Source organism: Mus caroli, chromosome 10 (genome assembly GCF_900094665.2).
Source record: "Mus caroli chromosome 10, CAROLI_EIJ_v1.1, whole genome shotgun sequence".
Taxonomy (NCBI): domain Eukaryota; kingdom Metazoa; phylum Chordata; class Mammalia; order Rodentia; family Muridae; genus Mus; species Mus caroli.
The window spans coordinates 86,635,196-86,651,644 of NC_034579.1; the positions used below are offsets into that span (position 1 = coordinate 86,635,196).

General features: G+C 42.8%; 1 protein-coding gene across 1 annotated transcript in view; it reads right to left on the reverse strand.

The window, feature by feature from the left end:
- Window positions 1-16,449, reverse strand: part of Cfap54 (cilia and flagella associated protein 54) — a 284,397-nt gene that overhangs the window by 109,576 nt on the left and 158,372 nt on the right. Inside the window, exons 48-51 of the mRNA XM_021174289.2 lie at window positions 11,747-11,800; window positions 7,240-7,447; window positions 5,481-5,545; window positions 2,454-2,623 (exon numbers count right to left, since the gene is read on the reverse strand). Of these exons, the coding sequence (XP_021029948.1) occupies window positions 2,454-2,623; window positions 5,481-5,545; window positions 7,240-7,447; window positions 11,747-11,800 (497 nt within the window). The remainder of the gene's footprint in view (window positions 1-2,453; window positions 2,624-5,480; window positions 5,546-7,239; window positions 7,448-11,746; window positions 11,801-16,449) is intronic.

Below are 16,449 nucleotides of genomic sequence, written 5' to 3' on the forward strand. Positions count from 1 at the left end.
TCTCTCTCTCTCTCTCTCCTCTCTCTCTCTCTCTGTCTCTCTCTCTCTCCTGAAAGTGCTCTTACCCTCTTTCCAGATCCCAGCTGGTTTTTGTGTTTGTTTTTAATTGCACATGCGCAATATAAAACACTATAATGTCATAGTTTGTTCCCACTTCCTCGATTCGTGCTGAGGGGTCAGGAGTTTTAGAGTTGCTTTGGCAGCATCGATGCATGCTACAGTGAATCTAGTGATCATGTCTCACCTCTAACATAGAAATTCAGACCTTCGCACCCCCCCAAAGGTATCAGACACTGTCAATCATCTTCAGACCACGCCCTAAGAGACTCTGCTCCACAGGGAGCCGATGGGTTTTCATGACTGCTTAGAAGCTGGAAAAGTGCCCATCATTCTGTGTCGAGAATAAAACCCATATACAACACACATATAAGCAATCAAAGCGTGAATCTGCTAAGCAACGTCACTAGGACTTATAGAGAGACTGTGGCAGGCTCCTGGGATCTTAAATATGTCTCGACAGAACAAGGAAAGGACCCGGATGGTCTTATGTTTCCTGCTGCTTGGTGGCATTGGGCAAGGCTTCCTATGTGTATGCTCTAAGCATCCCACCCGTGGCAGGTAACTGATCATTCTCACCTGCTCACGCAGGCGCTGTGTAGAAGGGAAGTGGTGGGACCCGGAAGCTGTCAGCAGTGAGCATAAAAATCGACCCATATGCTCAGTTACAGCTGCATAACCTTTATTTATTTATTTATTTATCTCTTTAAATGATGGAAATTAAGTTCAGAGCTTCAGGCTTGATACACAGCAGTCTACCACTCAACTGCATTAAACCAGAAGTACACAATCTTTACATACACATGTACATATGCATACACACACACACACACACACACACACACAATACAGTAACTCTTCCTCTTTACCCCACCCCAACATCTCTACTCCTGACAGTGTCCAAGGCACTAAGTATGCAGCCAACTTACTTAGTATGTTTAAGGCATATACATAACCTATCCTCATATACTGACCTATCCTCCGTGCCTAGAAGGATGCCTAGCATAATGTCAATGCTCAAAACCATTTTCAGCGAATGATAGAAGCATATGTGTCATTAAACAAACCACTGTGTGTCTGAGGACTTCGTGGTTCTGCTGTGTTCATCATCAGTTGCGTGACACTGACAGAGTATTTCTGCAATTATGAAGAGTTGCTGTGCTAGTGCCGCTTTATACGTGGCTGCATGCATGTGCACACAAGAGCCTTTACACCATCAGTCTCTAGACCAGAGTGTCACGGTGAGCTAGCTAAGGAAAGACACGATGGCCATGATGAATGAAAGCTTTGATACAACTCTGCACATTTAAACAACCAGCTTCTTAGACGGTCAGCCAGCCCTCAACACTGTCTCAGATGATGTGACTTTCAAAGAAAGAAATCTCCGTTGTCTACCTTTGATTTTATTACTTGTAGTACACACATGTGCATATGTGATGCACGTGTGTATGTGTGTTGTAGTACACACATGTGCATATGTGATGCACGTGTGTATGTGTGTTGCAGTACACACATGTGCATATGTGATGCACATGTGTATGTTTAGTAGTGGCTGAAGATGCCTTAAGAGGGCACTGGATCCCCCCCAGAACTGGGTTATGGAGTTGTGAGTCACCCCATCTGAGTGTTCTGAAAGAGTTCTTGTAACTACTGAGCCATCTCTCCAGCTCCCTTTTACATATTTTTATATAGTGCTTAAGGAAAAGAAAAAACTCCAAGGGCTTTATGTACAATAAATAAATAAACTATAAAAAATTGAGTTTCTATCTTATAAGAAAATAAATCAATCAAAAGTTAAACACAGTTAATTTGTTAAATTTATATATGATTTTAAAAGCCTACCTAGAGTGCTTAATAAAGGAATCTCTTTGGAGAAAAGCAATGTGTTCAATTGTAAGGTGAATTTAAAAACCCTGTGAATAATTAAAATCAAGCATTCTAATGTGGACCCAGGACTTTCTGAAACTTCCATGAAATGTGAATCAAATCCTCAACAAATGAGAATGCGTGCCTTCCCACCACCCACAAATGACAGAGCATTGGGGCTCTCAGAGTAGGGGGCCAGAAGAGTGAGGGGTGAGGAGCCAATGGATGAAGGGGTAAAGGGTTGAGGGCATGAAGGGGGTGAAGGTTGAGAGGGAGGGGTGTAGGAGGATGAGGGAATGGAGAGGAAAGAGGGAGTGAGAGGATGGGGGATGAGAGGATGGGGGGGAGGGTATGGAGAAGGAGGGGGAGAGGAGAGAGAGGGGAGGGATGTGAGAGGATGGGGAAGAAGGAGTGAGGGGATGCAGGGGGAAAGGGGAAAGGATGGGGAAGGGGAGGAAGAGGAAAAGGGGAGGTGGGGAGTGAATGAAGGAGGGGGTGGGGGAGTCCTTCTCCTCTTCCAGTGGACTCACCTGTATGCTGGCCGGTATCTCTGCAGGGCGATTGCTGCCAGGTGTAGCCTGGCCTCCACCATGATCTCCAGCTCCAAAACGGAGGACAGATAGAGGGGCCTGTGGCACTGGTGCTCTGTCTCCGACAGCAGGGAGTTGACCTTCTCCTCTGCCTCCATCAGTAAAATGGACTAAAGAAAGAACACACAAACCCTGAGATAAAGTCTCACTCTTGGTAAATATTTTGTGGTTGTTGTTGTTGTGCATACATTCAGAGCAGTAACAGCTGTTGGGAGACTCAGGGGTCAGTCCCTAGGCAGTGGGGGAAGGGCACGGAAGGGAGATTGTGGCATCATGTGTAGACTTGACAACAGCGCCATTGGATCTGTCTGTTCACCGCGGTGCTATACAGTTCTGTGGAGTCACCATTGACATGGACTGGTCAACACTCAAACATTGCCTCATGGGGACAGTACAGACAGATGTGCCTGGGAGCCTCTTGTCACATGCTTATCAGAAAATCAGTACTTTACCTTGTTTTAACACATTTATACGCAAAGACATATTACACACACCGTGCTTCATTAACTCTGAACTCACAGACAAAAGAACTACAATTCATGACTGAATGAAATTTACGTGGTGTAACTATTTTCTCTGTAAGGCCCATCCCAAGTACTAGACACCATTTTCATATTCTGCACGAGGAACATTTTTAAGCAGCAAGAATCATCGACAACAGAAACACACGGTGGGGGTGGGGGTGGCGGGGAAGTACAGCACAGGGTGGAGGTTACTAATGCGAAAATCTGAAGCTGAAACATTTAAGCACTGACACAGAGCTCCAAAGGCTCAGATACAGAAGCCTTTAAATGTTTGGATTAAAGATGTTCAAGCAGGGAAGTCTACACAAATATTATAAAATCCCCCCAGGAATCTGAAGATTCTGTTAAGGGCCACTCAACTTGTCCTGACATACCAGAGAAGGGTAGAAGGTAGAAGTGCCAAAAGAAGGAGAGCAAATGCTAGCGCAGAACCGCATTCAGCATGGTTGGCCCGGTGCATGCTGGGTGTAGTTATTTTAGATTCAAATTTCCTGTGATTAAATTTTCTTGACACACTGAGCATGTCCACAAATGATCATAAAAGCGTGGCTGTCAAGAGTATGCTTTTTGAAGTTCCAAGTAAATCTTAACAAATGGGCAAATTAGCAGACAGAATCCATAATGGAGACAGACTGTATTCCAAATTAAATCCTGGTTACCACATTGGGAATCTGGAGTTGATTAAGTTTTTTGATAGAAAATCGAGAGTAAACAGGACTAATATAGCAGAAGACAGTCTTTCAAACAATAGGTCTCACCACATACTTCCAACATAGGACTGGATCTGAAGCCTCCTCCCTGAGGACTGGTTCTCACAGTACTGTTAGAAGGTACCATGTGCTAACTTCCAAAGGAGGGGTGGAATCAGAAGCCCTGCCCAGCTGTCTATGAAACAACCAGCATGATAGAGTCACCCTAGGCTACCGTTGTGGTACCTATACCTCGGGGGTAACCAACAGCTCTTCAATTGAGCTTAAGACAGGCTCAGCAAGAGGGAAATCAAATGTGGTACTGAAAACTACCTATCTAACAAACTACCCAGGTCTAGTGAGTTCATAGAACTTGGAGGAGAACCTACAACTGCCACGCTACTAATCCAGTTTAATAATCCTTAACTACACTCTAAGTATTTGTCTGCAGGCCCAAAGATAAGTATAGCTCTCATCCCTTGTCAAGGAAATGTCCCTCTGTGATAGGCAGAGACCATTGTAGGAAACCACAACCCAGTCAAAATGCAGAGCTGTGGAGCCACGTCCCAAATGGAATGCCTAGAACACAACTCCTGTCCTCAGAGTCCAGGGTTCAAGAAAAAGGGCAAAAGGAATTTAAGAACCAGAAGAGCAGAAAAGGTGGAACAACAATATGAACTAACAAGTACCCCCAGAGCTCGTTTCTCTAGCTGCATATGTATCAGAAGATGGCCTAGTCAGCCATCACTGGGAAGAGAGGCCCCTCGGTATTGCAAACTTTATATGCCCCAATAAAGGGGAATGCCAGGGCCAAGAAGCGGGAATGGGTGGGTAGGGGAGCAGGGCGGAGGGAGGGTATAGGGAACTTTCGGGATAACATTTGAAATGTATATAAAGAAAATATCTAATAAAACATCAGACAGGAAAAAAAAAAGATTGTATCTTCTAAAACTATCAGAGGTGTCACATACACGAGATCTCATCCTCGTGTGGGCTAAATGAGACCAGAAGGAGGATCACATCGTCAGGCATGCTGCTAGGTAGAAAGATCATGAGGCTTAATCTCTTTACAAAGAACTACGGGCAACCAAGGGATGCTGAGACTGGGACATGGTCTTCCGCAAGGAAGAGCAAGCACCCCAGCAGCTGGCTATCCAGTACCAAAGATTAGCTCGGAAAACTTGGCATACAAGTAACATTACACGGACTGATCAGGTTGTATTTAGGCACTTAGGGTTATATATTTCTACACAGATATATGTAACAACAATTTAGAGAGAGAGAGAGAGAGAGAGAGAGAGAGAGAGAGAGCGTGAACTTGAAAGAGAAGAAGGAGGACATTGTATATAAGAGGATTTGGAAGGAAGAGAGGAAAGGGGAGAAGCACTGTGATTATATTATAGTCTCAGATAATAAAAATAGTAAGAAAGAAATAGATCTCTAAAATTTTGTGTGTACACAACAAGGCCTATCATAGGGTAATTTACTGTAATGGTTAAAAGCGTGGGCCCTTTAAATAAAAAATAAATAGATTCAATTCCCAAATCTATATTTTGTTATTTGAATGGCATTAGTAAATTTCATATATTATCTAAACCTTTTATGAAACACAGTGTAGTAAAAAAAAAATGATTAATACCTACATCATTGTGGTGTGAGAATTAAACCAGCATGCAAAATGCCTGCTGTGTGGTGAGCATTTTGATAAACTATTTACCATGATTTGAAGAAAAAGAAGAAAGCATCAGACTTACCTTGATGGTGTTAAGGTTGTAGTCGTCTCTAAATCTCAAAAACTGACCATGAGAGTTTTCATTATCTTTCGTATAAAAATGTAAAGAAGAGAAAATTTTTAGAAATATCAAGGATTATGCTCGCAATTATTAAAATGCATCCCTCATGGGACACATAAATAAATGTAAATACAGAAAGTCAACAATGAACATTATAAATGCATATATATATCAAACATTCCCTAAATATACCTTAGAAAGCTAATGTTGATTGTTACAACCAATCAGAAAACTGAAAATATCCTTTGCATGTTGAATGATGTTACTTAGATAATTAATTCCCAATATAAAATTGTGGCTCCTTCCCTGATCTTTCATAAATTTCTAACACTTCAAACAAGCAAGCAAATTTAGTTCTACTGCTATGTAGAGGCCCTTGCTGTAATAACAGGGAAGAGGACCATCTGGAACAGCAAATCTAGTCAACGCAATGTCATTGAATATCTCTCTCGAATTCTTGATCTACAGCCTAAAGTCTGCCCTTCTTCTGAAGCAGGATTTAGATAAAAGTCTTTGCCTGTGTCAGTCAACCAGCTGGGCAAGGACAAACCGCCTGACTGTACATCGCTACAGAAACATTATCTACCTATAAACTGGGCAAACAGAAAGAATGATTTTAGAATCCTGTGGGACTTGGCACTACCTTCCTCTTTTCTTCCAATCCCAACCTCCTGGCTATTATCCTAAAAACATGAGACTCTGGACTTAGGGATCAGCTGAGCCAAGGGATTCGATTTAGGCTCCCCCCCCCCGGGGGGGGGTGAGATCAAAGAGATACACTTCTGGCATGAGAATGCAAGGAGCCCTGGGATCCTCCTACTCCATGGGGAAATTGTTTTTTAAATGTCTTATGGTCTCTGGGAAAGCTTCCTAAGGCATGTGTGTGTGTGTGTGTGTGTGTGTGTGTATAAATTGTATGTAAATTGTAAATAAAATGTATTTTTAAGGTAAAATCTAGTATATTTAAAAAACACAAATACTTGATAGCTCACAAGACCCACTCTTCAGTGTCCACCATAGGAATATACACTGTCATATGACTGTATCACTGTCGTATGGTTCTTTGGAGACAGTGTATGAATCTCAACAGGGGACGGCTTCTCTCTTCCATAGGATGCTTATAGCACAGAATAGTAAACAGATACAGTGAGTCAAAGCCAAGCAATTTTCCTGGAATGGTTTCAGTCAAACCTTTTAAGAGATTTATTTATTTTTATTATGCTTGTGTGTCTGTATGTGCACTTGGTGTGTTCAAGTACCTGCAGAATCCAGATGGCATCAGAAGCCCTGAGCTTGAATTATAAGCGATTGAGAGCTGCCCAGTGTGGGTGCTGGGAACCAAACCTGGGTCATCTATAAGAGCACCAAGCGCTTCTAACTGCTAGACCATCTCTCCAGCCTTGGAGTTTGTTTTCATATAAAAAAGTCAAGAGGCAAAAAAATGCATTTTGTTTTCATATAAGAAATGCAAGATGCAAAAAAAATGTGAGCATTCTATAAAACAATGGCATGCTCTATTATGCACATTCATCGTATTTTTATGAATATGCATGATGGGTAGATGAATATGCACATGCTTGTACTGTAACTTAAGCATATAGGTGCCACAGGATCGCAGAGGGAGAATATACACCCATGAATATTGATTTGGATTTTGGGGAGTGGAGTGGTTCATGGTTGAGGAAACCTGGATAAAGCAGAAATAAAAATAAAAGCTCACCTTTTAGGTTTTGGGGGGTGAGTTTGCTCTTCTCAGTAAGAAATTGGTAGTACATTATTTTTGGTGAAGGATCGGGAATACAGTTGATTGTCGCAGCCAAACTTATGAAGAAGTGTGACTTGACAAAATTAAATTTGTTTAAGAGATGCTGGTAGCCAAGGTTAACCAGAATGTGGGGCAAGCCTCTGTTTATTAGCTCTTCAAGTGCCTACAGTTAAGAGGGGAAAGGGGAACAATGAGTTAAATATCTGCCTGCACATTAGGTTTATTCCTGTTTTGTATTTCTGACCAAGTATTAGACATGATAGTTCTGTAAGAGTGAGGACCCTCCCCGTTCCTCGATGCTGCACCCTGCCTGAAATAGAAACTTCTACTTTCTTTATAAGGTTAGTTATGACAAATGATATTTTACTGGGGCACACAGGTGAAAGGATGTCTTGCTAAAGCAAACATGTGAAAGACTGTTTTCCTGAAGCAGACCCAGATGAAAGGATGTGTCCTCCCAAACACATGGAAGGACCTGTGATGAAGGAGTATAAATAGGACCCCCCACAGTGGGGGATGAGCACTGAGCTTTGGTTTGGTTTGTTCTGCCTCGCTATTCTTCACTAACAACACCCATGTATTGGTTCACCTTACACAGCATTCATTGTTGATCTCAACTTGTTGTAACGCTGCCATTGAGAGAAACTTACCTAAGAACTGCTCGTGAGGTTCCTACAGCAGTTTGCTGTTTTTGTGATCTCACCTCAGGCCAGTTGGCAAGCCTAAGGGTTCCTTCGGGATTGAATTACAGCTGCTGGTTCGTGCCTGGTGTCTGTCTGCTGAAAGGGCTGGCCTGTGGCTGCCAGTTCATGTGCGCTGACTGCCTGCCTAGGTCTGCAGATGCTGAGTCATTTTGGTGTTCGCTACAGGACTGAATTGGTGCCCAAGAAGATGGAGCTCACCCCCAAAGAATGATTGCTGAACAGGCCCACTTCCCCCATATCCTAAAAACTTTTCTCTTCCACGACCTCTGCTGGATGGTGAGCTAGAGGAGAGGTTGGACCCTTATTAAAAGTGGGTTACAAAAAACTTATGCCTACACCTGCCCTGCCACATAATGAGGGACCGACCATGGGGTCAGAGTGAGGGAACAGACCCTTATCAACAAAGGGGAAGACTGCAGAGGCTCTTCAGTCACACCCATAGGTTGCTCTGAGTTACCATGCTTGCAAACTGGACAGGAACAGGAAAACAGCCAATCATACCCTTTCCCAGCCACGCCCCTCCCCCTTGCGTACACTCTTCCCCTGCACCTGGGACTCTAAAGTTCATTTGATGGCCTGCAACCGAAGACAGCAGATCAAAAGGGCTTGGCGCTGCAAGTGGCCCCACATTAAGGTGTCACAGATATCTGGTCACACTGTGAACCCTAAGATCCTGTGACTTACTGGCAAAACCTGTTTCTGGTTGTGGTGTGACTCAGCCCTAGCACATACCTTTAATCCAAGGGCTTTCTGTTTATTGTAAACAGGATTAAATAAAGTCAACTGTAGGTCAAAAGGAGGAACAAGAACTGAACATAGAAAAAGAATACAAGAGAGTAAGAGGGAGTCAGGAGGACAGATAGGGAGACACACAGGAAGTAGAAGGGAGGGACATTGAGGGGTTTTTGAGATGGCGTGGAGGAGAACTTCCTTTTTAGAATGTCAGCTGAGGTGGAAGGTCATCTGGGTGCTTTCTCTGCCTCCCTGAGCCGGCACTCTTTCAACCCAGCATCTGGCTCAGAGTCTTGACTGGCAAATTGGCATGTTTGAGATTTTGTTAAAAACATCATTAAGGACTCCACCAAAGCCTTGGCAGCAATCGTCCGACAGGTTGCCTGTCCATTCATGATCCACCTGGTCATTTCACACATTTTTCTACTCTAAATCCTAATCACTCCTCCCATCTTCCCAGCTACTGAGAGCTGAAAAATCCCTCACTACTGTTGATGCTTGATTGACAGACATCAAAATAATACCTGGCACACAGCAGATGCAACAGATTAAAGAGATCCCTTTAGAACTTGAGGCCAGTGAGATGTCGGGTCTGTGAGTAAAGGTGCTAGCCAACAACCCTGAGGACCCTCAGAACCCTAAGAGTTCTCTTCTGACCTCCACAGGCACGCTGTGAAATGGACCTAACCCACCCAGACAAATGGCAAAATGGGAAACATAAAAACATAAAAGAAAAAAAACTTCAGTGGATCAGATCACACTTTTTTCAAGGCTCTCCAAGGGGTCCCCGTGTTGCTCATATAAGTGGCTGAGTACAATGTTCATACAAGATACTCTCTGGCCATATGTACTGCTACCCTCACCACCATCACCATCCATACAGCTCTCGCCACACTAGTCAGGGTAACTATCCAAGCAAGTTTGGTAGAAAACCTATGTACTTATTCTGTTTCTAGATTACTCTTTTTTGAAGATGCGTGAGCCCCATCTATATTTGAGTGAAGATGAGCTTGCTCAGCCCTTCTGAAATTACAACCCTCACTTATGCTTCCAATCTGCTTTACACACCCATTGCTGAGCCTTTCAACCTACCATGTGAGCCACTTCCCTGGGGTGATGACAGTTCTTATCACTAGTCCTGCCCAGTAAAGTGTGAGTTCCGTGAGGACTTGGTGTTGACCTGTAAGGCTGAGTGGCTGTGGTCACGGGCCACAGAACAGTGCCTTGTATGCAGCAGACTCTTAATAACTTTTGAATTAATATAGGAAGAAGATGCTGGGTGCTGGGGCTATCTATTCTAGAAAAGAGAGAAACCACTTGCTTCACATAAACAAACAAACAAACAAAAATTCATCATTTGGAAGAGTTTGAAGCAACGGGGGGCAGGGGTGGGCAGGTTAGCCTGTTTGACCCCAGTTTTTCTTCTCTTACTATATACTACGGTTGAAAGCTATGCGGATGGAAGAGCAGATGCGGAACACCTGGTGGGCTAGAGGTGCAGACCAACAATGGCACCACCAGGAAAATCATTATTCCTCCCTATCCAGAGAAGACGCTATAGACTGGCTGGGGGGGCGGGGGGGAGGGAGGCAAGAGAGGACGTTCCTCCTCTTCCCTCCTCAGCAAACTGATTTAATGAGCCTTGACAATTACACACAAACACTTGAGGATCAAAGGAAGATCAATTAGTAATGCTATTTAACGCTCCTTTCTCTCCCTCTATGCAGCAAATGCAAAGTGTAATCTGAAGAGTCTTGGGCAGGCCAACACTACTGTTTTAATTAATTAGCTAATAGAAATCGGGATCCCATTATTCTGTCAGTCTCTTTTCAAGTAAAGAAAAATGATCAGACAGACGTTCTTTTCAGAGCCAACACAGCTCCACAAAGAACGTATTTTTATGATGGCCTGGCATTTGTGACTGGCAAGAGGGACATAATCCAAATTCCCTGGGGTCCTGAACACCTAAACGCCGATATGAATTCTGATCTTTCTGACACCAGCCCTCATATTTCAGGCAGCTTGCTTATGAATTAAGGTAAAATTTTAGGGGAAACTATTGAATGATATGAAACGTAATTAAAAGTGGACTTTATGAAATAAAATGCAAAATAATTGAAAAGTCGTAAGATTACATTTAATAAAAAGGGGGTCTGTGTTTTATCAAAGTGAAGGAAAACAAAAATATAGCAGTTACAAGGGAAATGGCTTTCAAATTACCATGTATATGTATATATGCACATATACATAGGTATATAAATGTCTATATATTAGCTACTTTCAATGCTATGACAAATTGCCTGAAAAAGCAACTTCATAAAGAAAGGATTTGTTTTACCCCACAACAGGGAAACCACACAGCAGGGACATGTGGTGTCTAGTCTCATTGCATCCAGTCAGGAAGCAGAGAGTTAAACACTGTTGTTCAGTAGGCTTTCCCATTGTTTATTCAAAGCCAGTACTACATGGGCAATGCTGTCAAGTTCTAATGCTTGTTCAGCATGTTGGCTGCTCCCTTGGCCCCAGTTGCAGAGGACAGTGTGTGCCTTGTAGGCTCACCCTGAGGATGCACTCTCATGGGTGGTTGGTGTGGAGCTGGGAGCCTCCCTGGTAGCACTCTCACTTGGGCTCTCTTCCTCTGAGTGGACCTTTGCTTGGTAGGGTCTTGCCCTTGGGCATCCCTTCAGCGCGCTGATATCTTTAACAGTGAAACTGCTTTCCCTACAGTGATGATGTGAGCAACAATAGATGCTCCTGTTCCATTCTGTGACAAACTTTACATCCCTCACATCTTTCTGCCCCATTTGCTGCCCCTGTCTTTCTGCAAATTTAAGTAAAAGAAAAGAAAGAAGAGGATTGGGAATCCGGCAACAGAGTGAGTTTGGGGGCAGTCTGGGCTACATGAGACCTTGTCAACAACAGGAAAAGAATGAGTCCACAGAGGACAGGCTTTCAAACTCAAATACTGTACCTGCCAGACAGGCTGAAGGGACTCAGAATATTTTCACATTAAATATTGTTATTACCTGCATGTTGTCTTTATTGGTGAGAGGTTTTCCAGAATCAAATGATTGAGTTATCTGTCAAAAAATACAAAATATTAATAGTAGAACCCATATTTATTTGAGCATTCTTTTAAATGGAATTATTAATGCATCCTAAAAACATTTAAGCACCATTTTGTTGTCAAAGTAATATGCAATCTAGTCAGAAATATTAATATAAAAAACACTAAAAAATTGTGTATGTCAACTTCTTTTATGTAGTAAATGTTAGCATTCTGATGTCTTTCCTGTCCTTTTCTTGATGGTTATTTTTTTTTAATTATGTACTCATTTATATTCCATTTTCACTAACAATTACCTAATTTTATTCCTACAAAACTAAGTTACGTACAAACCTCAGCCTAGAAGGTGCCAATGAAGGTAGTATAAGAACTTTGCTATTTTGTGTTACCTACTGAGGCCATGCCCCATAGTTACATCATCAACCAACCTTAGGTGAAATAATACTGATGGATAGTTTGTCTGCATTTTGATCACTGCTGGTGGATTGACCCTTAGAAGAAGTTCTGGGTCAGAAGACAAGAATGTCTTGAGGAAACAGAAAGCCTTGACTTCTGCTCTCACCCACAATGTGTGACTGCACCGCCCAGGGCATCCTGCACCATTCTCACTTTTAAAACTCTTGTCGGTCTGAGGTGAAATTGAATTGCTGTTTTAGAATGACTGTTTGCAGTTCGCTTCCTTTTTTGCATGTGAATCTCGGATCCATGCTTGGCTCCAATTGCACTGACTCAAGGGAAACATTTGTTGCCACAGGAAATTGTAGTATTGTAGATCAGAGTGCATGTCTTTTCAGCCTGACAATCCTTTTGAAAATATACCTGAGCCAAAATGGATGCTGCTCTTCTATCTCCTCAGTCACCAGGAAGTATCCAACAGCTTCCAGAGACAGACAAGCCACTTATATACAGGCAGTGTCCTTGCTCAAGACCCTGTATGTCTTTACCTAAAAGTTCATGAGATCCTAGCAACTTGGAGCACCAGGGTCCTGCCCACTCCCTCTGAAGACGATAGGGACCCAGGGGAGTGTCACCCTCACTAATGTTCTTGGGCTCTTTTCTTCCTGATGCTGTGGGGGCATTCCATCTTACTGAGCATCCATTCTGCAATCTCCCCAATACACTGCTCACTCTCAAATCCTTATCTCTAGATGCCCACACCAAAATATCAAGTATAACTTCCACTGCAAGTCAGCACTGGCACAGCAGAATTCCCCCTGTGAAGGACTTCCTTATTATCTGTGAGACACTGAAAAACTAGTGACTCAGTGAAGGAACTCTTTCCTGATATAAATAAAGTGAATTCATAACAGGATTTTTCCATTTAGGACTAAGATGAGAATCTTGATTCAGATACAATAGTAAAGGATAGAATTTTTTTAAAGTGCTATGAAGAGCCGGACAGTAATCTATAAGTTTTCTTCGACTCCTTCCTTTGCAAAGTGAAACCAAATTCATTAAACTCTTCTTTAAATAACTGGCCTGCAGCCTAATAACATTGGCACCTATTTTAATTATAAACCCTGAAAGCATTTCCTCTTTTAATTACACTTTTAAATTCCCAGTTGAAGGTAGAAAGCTGCAAATTAAGTCTGAGAATACAGAATTTGAAGTCAGAATCCACCGGGAGATGATTCACCTACACATTTATCTTATCAAAGTTACTGGATAAAAATGAAGTTTGGGATGTTTGTGCAAAAAAAAAAAATGGTTTCTGGACTTTTGCTGTTTGTTTTCTTGAAAGTAATGGCCATCAGCCACTTGTTTTTCAGTCCATTCATGTGGTCTCTCTATCTTATCTTCCTGGACTAGATGTGCAGATGACCCTAGATTCATCTTTTCAACTTCTGTTTTCCTTCTCTGCCTTGGTTTCCAGATTATTTCAAGTCAATGGCAACTAAGCCTAAGTCTTAGGTTCAGTTTTAGTCACTACTACAGTGATGAAACACCACGACCTCAAGCAACCCGGAGAGGAAAAGATTTATTTGGCTTACCATTCCATATCAGTATTCATCATCAAAGGAAGTCAGGACAGGAATTCAAACAGAGCAGAAACCTCGAGGCAGGAGCTGATGCAGAGGCCATGGAACAGTGCTGTTTACTGGTTTGCTCATTGTGGCTTGACCAACCTGCTTTCTTATAGAGCCCAGGATGGCCAACCCAATTGGTCTGGGCCCTCCCACCTCAGTTGCCAGGAAAATGTTCTACAGGTTTGTCTGTAGCCCACTCTTACGGATGTATTTTCTCAATTGGGACTTCCTCTTTTTCGACAACTCTAGATTGTATCAAGTTGACATAAAACTAACCAGCACATCCTATTATTTTAACTTTCCCTCTTAAGAATCCCAATTTCAATTATGCAACCCCAACTGGTCCTCTGAATTGCAGCTATTACTACTCTACTCTATGGACGCTACACCATCACCTAGCTTTTCTATGGATCTCATGTGTAGCTTGTTCAGTTGCTCCTTCACAGTATATGACAGCTACCTGCCAACTGCTCAGACTGTACACACTCAATAGTCATCCTTGACTTTGCCTTTTAAATTCCACCTGCAAACACAACTGTCTAATGCTGCGGGTTCTTCCTTCACAATCTACCTAGAAGCAGACCACTGCTCAGCCCCTCCACCACTATCACTTCCAGTCATCACTGTGTCTCAGTATGATTATGGCTTCCTAGACCTCCCCTCCTCCTTTCCTCCCCTCTCCCCTCCTTCCCTCCTCCCCTCCTCCTTCTCCTTCCAACAGCCTCACAGGTCTTCTCTAATAGTAGCTCACAAGCATCTTTCCCATGGTCTTTGTCTTACAGCGATTTGTACCTGGAAGATTGTTCCCCTGGATCTCTGACTGGTTCGTGCCCTTCACAATTTGCTAATGAGAAAAGCCTTGCAAAACCATCTGAACAACCAAAATGGCAGCCCACTGCCTAGAACAACTGACACCCTTCTCACCTCTGTAGAACTATGTTCACAGCACATTGCCACCTGTCACAGAGATACGTGCCTGGTATTTATGGTCTGCCCCCCTCATTAGAAAGCAAGTTTCAGGACAGCAGGACAGCAGTATCTTCAGGCAGATGTTCACTGCTCCTTCTCCATACGTAGCACAGTGTCTATATTCAGTAAGCACTCAAGATGTAGTGTGACTCTTTCAAACTATACTTGTAATAACAAAAAACAGACTATTTCTAATAAGAAACTACTGTTGGCTGTGAAGCAAGCAAGAAAAGAGCACTAATTTAATCCAGATAAGAAGATAAATTCATTTATACCACAGAAAGGAGAGAATATACTTCTTTCCTGATGGGTGGTGTGCCAATTTGATGTCATCACAGAAAAGGGAGCCTCTGTTAAGAAAATGGCTCCTTAAGATTGGACTGTGGACAAACCTGTAGGGTATCATATTAGTTATTGATTGATGAAGGAGGGTCCAGTCTCTTGTGGGTGATGCTGTCCCTGGGCTGGTGAACCTGAGTTCTATAAGAAAGCAGGCTGACCAAGCTATGAGGAGCAAGCCAGTAAGCAACACCCCTCCACGGCCTCTGCATCAGCTCCTGCCTCCAGGTTCCTGCCCTGCTTGAGTTCCTTCAGTGATGGACTACAATGTGGAAGTGTAAGCCAAATGAACCATTTCCTTTCCACGTCTTGTTTTTGTTTGTTTGTTTGTTTGTTTTTGTTATAGTCTTTTATCGCATCAATAGTAACCCTAACTAGGACAAGTAGGCAAGTTGTAGACAGCTAGGCAGATAAACATACACTTTACAACACATATACCATATAATGTATAATATATAGATATACAGTTTGTGTGTGATGTGTGTGTGTCTGTGTGTGTCTGTGTGTGTCTCTGTGTGTGTGTGTGTGTATGTTTAATGAAAATTTCTATTAGGGTGTTCTATACACAACTTCACAGTCTCATAAAGCCTAGCTGGACTCAAGCTTGCCTGGAATAACCTTAATCCTGCTTCCATTTTGCTGAGTACTGGGATCATAGGCATGCATGACTACACTCACTTTTCATTTTGTCATTTCATAAAACTCCAATGTGGGAGATTGGACCCAGGAGTTTATGCATCCTGGCCAATCAATGGAACTAGGTTGTCTGCAGCCCGCATGCACCCTTATGTTTGCAGTGTTACGGCTATATCCTGGGTCCTCACATGCTAACCAACTGTTCTGCTATAGCACTGCATCCCCAGCCTCCCCATTATGCTGAATAACAGCACTGTCTCAGTGATAGGGAGTGTGAGAAGATACCTTCTAGAGGATTAAAATGAAGGACTAAACCATGCATAAATATGATGCCTGTCTATGCGGTGACTGTCAAAACTCAAGTCCATTTTATTGATTCTTTTAAGGCCTCTAAGTTTCAGTTCAACTTCCAACATATGTCTGTAGGTCTCATGTTCACACAAACCACCTCCCCAAAGAGTGACTTGTTTGCTCTCTCTCTTTCTCTCTTTCTCTTTCTCTCCCCCCTCCCCTCCTCTGCCCCCTCCCCACCTCTCCCCCCTCCCCTCTTTTCCTCTCTCTCTCTCTCTCTCTCTCTCTCTCTCTCTCTCCTTCTCTTCTCTTCTTCTCTCTCTCTCTCCCCCCCACTGTGATACATGCATGTATATACAAGAGCATGTGTCTCTGTGTACAAGTGGACCCCAGAGCAGGA